The sequence below is a fragment of the Malus domestica genome, chromosome 17 (genome assembly GCF_042453785.1).
Source record: "Malus domestica chromosome 17, GDT2T_hap1".
Lineage (NCBI taxonomy): Eukaryota > Viridiplantae > Streptophyta > Magnoliopsida > Rosales > Rosaceae > Malus > Malus domestica.
The window spans coordinates 4,771,998-4,779,143 of NC_091677.1; the positions used below are offsets into that span (position 1 = coordinate 4,771,998).

Genomic DNA, 7,146 nt, shown 5'->3' on the forward strand with positions numbered 1-7,146 from the left:
ATTTAGAAGCACTTTTAAGTTTCTCCCGCAATTGTGTAGTCATAAGTACAGTTTGTTTGTAGAAATAGTTCTGCAATATAACGCAATGGCAGGCACTGCAAGTGATTCAGCATTCAATTGGGTTCAAACACAATAGATAAGAAAAAATATACTCATGTCATGGTTAGGTTTACCCATAGCCCTTAGTCTAGCCAGATTACTCTAATGTTGCTCTATCATCTCCCATTCGGATCGTTGATCTCTGAGAAGATCGTCTCCGATATGCACTGAACGGATTCATTCGTAGCGCAACCTGGCATGCTAGCAAAGGCATCCTCGTTGTTCCTTTCACCGCGGTTCTGATGTAGTTGCAATGCAAACTCAAGCCCCCTGACAACGTCATTCATTGACGGCCTTTCCATCCCACTGTCATTGATGCAACTCATAGCAATTTCCACATACTTGTTCAAACACTCGGTTTCAATCTTACCCTTCATGTTCGGATCGATGATTTGATCAAGTTCCCCGTCGCGATGACAGCTCTTGGTCCACTCAGCCAAGTTCATTTGCCTCGTCTCCGTTGCATGCACCACAGCTGGTCTTGCGCACAACACTTCACACAACACTACACCGAATGAGTACACGTCGGACTTCACCGTCAGTTGTTGACGTCGGTAATATTCTGGGTCTAGATACCCGAAGCTACCTTTCACGGCCGTGCTGATGTGGGTCTTGGACATGGTGGCCGTGCCCACTTTCGACAATCCGAAATCCGAAACCTTGGCAACCCATTTCTCATCTAATAAAATGTTTGTGCTCTTCACATCACGGTGGATGATTGTGCCCTGGGCATCGCTGTGAAGGTAGCGCAGCCCTCGCGCAGCGCCAATGCAAATTTGGAGCCGTTGTCCCCAGGAGAGAAGTGGGTTGTCAGTTTGGTAGAGGTGATCAGCGAGGGTTCCACGTGCCATGTAATCGTACACCAAAATCATCTCATTTTTATCAGTACAATACCCAATGAGAGACACCAAATGACGGTGTCTAAGTTGTGAAAGCAGCTCGATTTCCGTCTTGAACTCGCGGGCTCCTTGCGATGAGTCGGGTTTCAGCCGTTTGATAGCAACGGGAGTGGCCCCGCCGTCGATATGCCCTTTGTACACGTGACCGAAGCCGCCTACACCAACAATGAAACTCTGGCTGAAGTTTTAGGTGGCGGCTTTGATCTCCGCCAGTGAAAAGTAACGACACAAATGTGTTGGTAAAGATGATGACCCATCTGAGGCAGTGCCCTTGACTTTCCGCCGCCGCCTAAAAACCAAGAACCCAAGGACAGAGAGTCCAAGTATTCCGCAAGCTACACCGACAACCGTGGCAAGCAAAGGAGTTCATGATCTGGTGCTAGTTTTTGATGGTGTCCCCTTTGCTGGGGCTATGGGAGGTGGGTCAGGGCTTGGTCCGGCGAGACTCCGATTTGCACTGAGTTTGAACATTTCGAGTCCGCTCAAGATTGGGACAAAGTACCCATTCAACAAATCCGATTCCAGTGCAAGAAAGAGATTGACTTTCTTCGGGATTGCAGGGTTCCCCGACAAGAACACAACGTAGTCTCTGTACACTGGTCTTTCATTTCCACCACTCCACGCGATTATATCCGCCATTTTCTCAACGGATTGATTGGCGATGTAGATGTTAAATACCCGGTCTCCGGGCTTCATAACAGTACTTAGAAACTCACAAAAATGAAGCCTAACCAAGTAAGCAAACATTGAATCCACAGGGAATTCCCAGGTGAGATTGTGGCTGTTGCTTATGGTGTCCATTGAGCGGCCGGTTTGGTAAACTTCTTTCGGAGCAGAGTACGATGGTATTTTAGAAAAGTAAAGCTGACTGCTATTGTATTGCGGTGGTAAGTAACTAAACTGCCTACTTAAATCGTCTAAGTAGTTGTATTCGTCTCGCAAACCATCCCAATTGCGGTACATACCAGTATCCTGATCGGAAGAGATCCGCCTTCCGCCACCCATATTGATTCGGTACACCATCTCCAGAGCAGTGTTGTTCTCGATGCGAATCGTCTTTTCACTGCCTACATGAGCAACCCCATCCGGGCTCTTGGGTGAAGTGTAGTAAAGATATGGGGGCATGGAGAGAATTTCAATCCCATTGATAAACGCGTAGGCATCTGGGCTTGCTTTGCTTGGAGTGAAGCTGATACTCAAATCCTGTCCTGACTCAGTGTGGAGGCAGAACTCTCTGTATATAGTATCCGAGGCAGAAGCATCAGCCGTGGCTGAAGCGTTGAAGTCGTGGAGAAGGGTAAAGCCACCGGCTTTGACTGAGAAGAGGGCTTGGGGTCGGTTGAAGTTGGGGGCGTATGATGCTGGGTAGAAATACAAGCGGATGAACTTTGGGCCGGAAGAGAGTGGAAATGTGTAGGTAAATTCAAAGCGGGAAAGCCTTGCTGTGCTGTAAGGCACTTGGCCGGAAGAAGAGGGAGAAGGTGCTTCTTTGATTATGGATTTGTCCTCGTATGGAAAAAATCCTTTTTCAAAATCTCCTTCCCACAGTCGGTTGGCTTCGTCGACATTGGTACCGGAAGAGCCACATTGAAGGTTGATTTGTTCAGGCGGATCGTAGATTGGCGGTGAGTCCCCGGCCATGTGTATGGTTATCATGTGGAGAAAAAGGGGAAGGAGAAGAGGAGGGAGAGTTTTATTAGGGTGTTTGGTGTTGCGGTTCTTCATGATCGTAAGAAAAACATAGAAAGGGTGAGGCGGTGCCTGTTTAACTAATTTTCTCACTGGAATTTGGAGTCTCTTGACGAAGCCGTTTACACTGCGTATCGCAATGTTTGTCTGTAAATGACCACTTTAATGTCTTCCTTAATAACAATTAACAAGTCTACCCAAAGTCTTTGTGTAAAAAAAAAAAACGCGTGCCCTGAAGAATGACCGGGAGCAGTTTCCGTACTTTTTCCTCCACGCACTCGACGTATTGTTGGTATAGGTCTAGCCCATGACGAAAGCACAAAGGAAGATTCATTCATACGCGAGCGAATTATAGCCAACATGATTCTCTCCGGATACCTTTCGTGAGGATTTTATGGATCCGTGAATCATATATATTCATCGTATCAGTTTTTCTCTGGTATTGTTTGTATTCAATTTTAAATAATAAAATTTAAAATAATTTCTGACCGTACGATGTACGATGAACGGATAAGATACGTGGATCCCCGGATCCTCACCAAGAGGATCCGACGAGGATTCAGACTCGAATTATAGCACATTATGTCGGTGGAGTAAATGAGCTAGAAAGTTGTAGCTATATTATATTATGAATAAATTATATTTTACTACCTCAATTTTGTATTACTGTTATGCATATCTCATTTTTTTTAATCACTGAAATGTTATATATCACTTTCCGTCATCCGGAATGGTTGGATAACCGTAATTTGCCATTCATTGTCTCCCTTTAAAAAAAATGTTATATATAACATTTCATCAATTTGTTTGTTAACTACTAACATACCGTGCGCAGAGTCCACCCCCTCGTCTAATTGGATTAAAAATTTAATTAAATATTAATAAATTAAGAATAAAATAATTTTAATTTTTTTATAAACCACAATAGGGATAGGCAATGGTTACGACAGATGAGATATGCGAATACGGGAATCTGTTCAGAGTATACAACTAATCAATGATACTATGAAAGGAATATTATATAACAATGAGAGTTTGAAACTTACGACTTAACAATTTCGTAAATATTTTAAACATTGACTTCAATATAAGAAAACAAATTGAGCAAGTTCTCATTTTCTAAGAGTTGGCGTCCTTATGTAACGGGATGTGTTTAAAGGACGTAAAGTTTCACGTCGAATCTCAGTGAATCACATACAACGTATAATGTGTGGAAAAATAACATACGATATATAGTTAGTGGTTTCATTTTGAGTAGACATCTCTACTCCAAAATCATTTATCATATTCATTGAATACTGTGCCGGAATAACAACATTTAACGATGATATCTTCGACTAGAGGCCCCTGGGCACAGTGGCGGAGCCAAATAGAGGATGGCCCAGGCCTACCCTGAAAATTTAGAGTATGTAGGTACTCTCTGCAAGATTTTACAAACATGAGCACGTGGCTCATTGGCTACTGGGATTTTGCAAATACAAAGGACTGGGTTCGAGACTTCTTGGCATTCCAGCATTTATTTTTATTTTTTTTAAAACTGAAAGAAAAAAAAGTTCTTATAATTTGCCTTATTTTTTACTATATTAAAACTAAGCCTTGTTTTTTAACATATAAAAACCATACTCTCTTTTTTGGCTAGTCGATATTAAAAAAATGCATATATAGTCTAGGGCAAAATCTAATTTTAAGTCGTAATTTTCAATTTTTGTACAATTCTAATGTGTTAATTTTGTTTTAATCAAAGTTGGTAAACAAGTTTTGTTTTTATGATATATTCATTTCAATACTAGGTTTTTCATAGAAAATTTAAAGCTCCACCATTCTTATTTGATTAAAATTTTTCATGTCAATACAAAACACAAAACCTTTATTTTTTCTCTCATTAATTATATTTCGAAGGCTAATCTTTCTATGGCTTAAAGGCCTTACTGATCTGGTTTTCTGGCTCTGTGACACGCCCTGATTCCGATATTTCCAGAATACCAGGATTGACACGTGCTGGCCGACACCCAAGGGTGACGAAAGCCATTTATTGAGTGCAAATGCTAAAAATAAGGGGTAGATAAGACTTATAAATATAAAAGAATAATGGAAATGCATTTAAGGAACGTGTTCAGAGCATACAACTAACTAGAATACTAAAAGAAATAATATAAAATTGAATGAATAAAAGAATGGGACCTACACCAAAAGGACTCGAAGATGCCGATGCGGAAGTGCCTTGACACCGGGATTGTATGCCTGAATTCTAAGTCAGATACTTCGCCGCTGAAGAGCCACGCAAACTAGCGAAGACGGAAATGCCACAATAATTTCCCCTCACACGACGTCTAACTCGCCGTGGTTTGGCCGGAAAACGCCTCGAAAGCCTCGGAGGTCGCCGGAAACTTGCATGCCGGCCAACTCGTCGTGGTTTGGTCTGAAATTGCCTAGAAAGTGACGGGTTCCTCGCCGGAAAACATGGAGAAACTCCACCGAGGTGTTTCTACGTCGGGGATACAAGGAACTCGCCGGAGTTCGACGAGAGAGGGAAAGAACAGTGGTCTCCACCACTGTGGTGCACCACGGACCTGTCCTGGGTTTGAGTTTTTGCCTGGGAGGATCCTAGGGTGTGAGGGTGACTGGGTGTGTGTGTGGGTGTCGATCGGGAAAGAGTCCGAGAGAGAGAGATGAGTGAATGAGAGAAAGCTAAAAGGGAGAGAGAGAGGGTTATAAAAATCAGAAGAAGAAAGAAAAGGGGAAGGGAACCGGGGACATAAAAGAGAAACATACTTTAATAAGATATAAAGTCGAAAACACAAAATAGCTTAAGGTCAAAAGTAAGTGCATAAAATACGATTATCAAAATAGATATGTACTAACATATAGGTCGAAAATTCGTGCTGAACTTAAAACTGAAAACGGAAATACTTTCCCCAAAACATTTGTAACGTCAAAAACAAATAACTACAGTAAAGGAAGTTAAAATACTTATACTGAAAATCAAAACTGAAAAATGAGGGTGGGTCTCGCCCAAGCATACGAACGTCACGTACTCCGAGAACACATATGTCTTTGGGTTGAGCCCTAACAATAGCGAATTTGTAACTGTCATAGATGGGTTTTCCTACCCACTTGCTTAACGAAATCAACGAATAAGTATTCGATACCACAGTCGGCCGCCTACGATATCGACCACACATTTATTGTCTCGATAAGCAAGCAGTAATTTCCTGAGGGTGCACAATTTCGCACGTCGTAAATTCGATCCTCCGAATACCAGTTTGCAAAACTCCTCTGTCAATAAGTGTTGCCTGTAGAAACCTTCGTACCATGTCACAAAAGTGTCGTACCCAACTAAACAAAATAAGAACTATCGTCGTAACAACTCCATCCAGTACCAAACACACCATCTTCCTATGTTCTTCCAAATGTGACCAACTACTCCAGTGTTTTACCAACAAAGAACCCATTTGAAAACTGTACCTTGGGATTCAAGAGAAGTGGCTACCATGTTAGTAGTAGATGACTTCCGGTTATCTTCTTCAACAAGCAGTATCTTTTGGGAACTGTTGCAATGCTCAATCCACCTCTCCATTTTTGCTTAGTTTCATATTTCTAGTCAAACAAGGTCAATGTTGGTAGAAAAAAGAAGGACTTGTAAGTGATCAACCTCAAAAAAAAAAAAAAACACACACACACACACCTTTCGAGAGAAGTGTAACTTTTAAATGTGCTAAAGCCACAATACAAGTGAACACAACGTGTCTTCCAAGGTCTAGATAGTTCGTTCAGATATCAGACTCGGAACTCAAGATGGAAACTAAACTCAGTAGATGCCTATCAAAGGTGTGTTAGGGTTGGGTGGAAGATACCTTTGAAATATTTGGGCAAATGAACTTATTTACATATCGTTGGAAAAGAACTACTAGAGCACGATATGATGTTTATGAATTGTAGTAGGATAATTAGTGGTGACTATTCAGTTCAGCGTGAAGATAATGATGCAATTTGTTGATCACCTGCACTACAATCTTCACCAGTCTCTTACCAAAAGATGACTCAAACTTCACACCCACGCGGAACTCTTTCTAGTAAGTGTGCTAAGTTTGTGAAAAGGTTATACTACTAACATTCCTGTCCAAATCGATAAGAATTGGGTGCACACTTCCGTCGAATCGATCGATCGTGAATTTCTCACTGAATGAGTAAAAAACCAGGTCGAGAAGGCTAAAAGAACGTTTAAGAATTTGAAGGTTAAAACAAGTCCATTAAAATCTAGAGTACAAGATATCGGGATTTGAACCAGAAACCATGCCGAGAACATTTTATTTTTTTATTTTTAACACCCTCCGTGTAATGTTCCGGCAAGATCCAATTTACATTGAGAAACAAACAAGCGAAGGAAGGTGAAGATGCAGAAATAGAAGTCACTGTTTATGATTATTTGATTAACCATCACAGTAAGGTCGACTGGTTT

General features: G+C 41.5%; 1 protein-coding gene across 1 annotated transcript; it reads right to left on the reverse strand.

Annotated features, from left to right (window-relative positions):
* Window positions 1-68: 68 nt before the first annotated feature.
* LOC103428345 (receptor-like protein kinase FERONIA) lies at window positions 69-6,264 on the reverse strand. The gene is given in 3 exon segments (XM_070817095.1): window positions 69-2,485; window positions 2,769-2,834; window positions 6,153-6,264. Coding segments are annotated over 3 exon segments (2,448 nt in total). The 3' UTR covers window positions 69-215.
* Window positions 6,265-7,146: the final 882 nt, after the last annotated feature.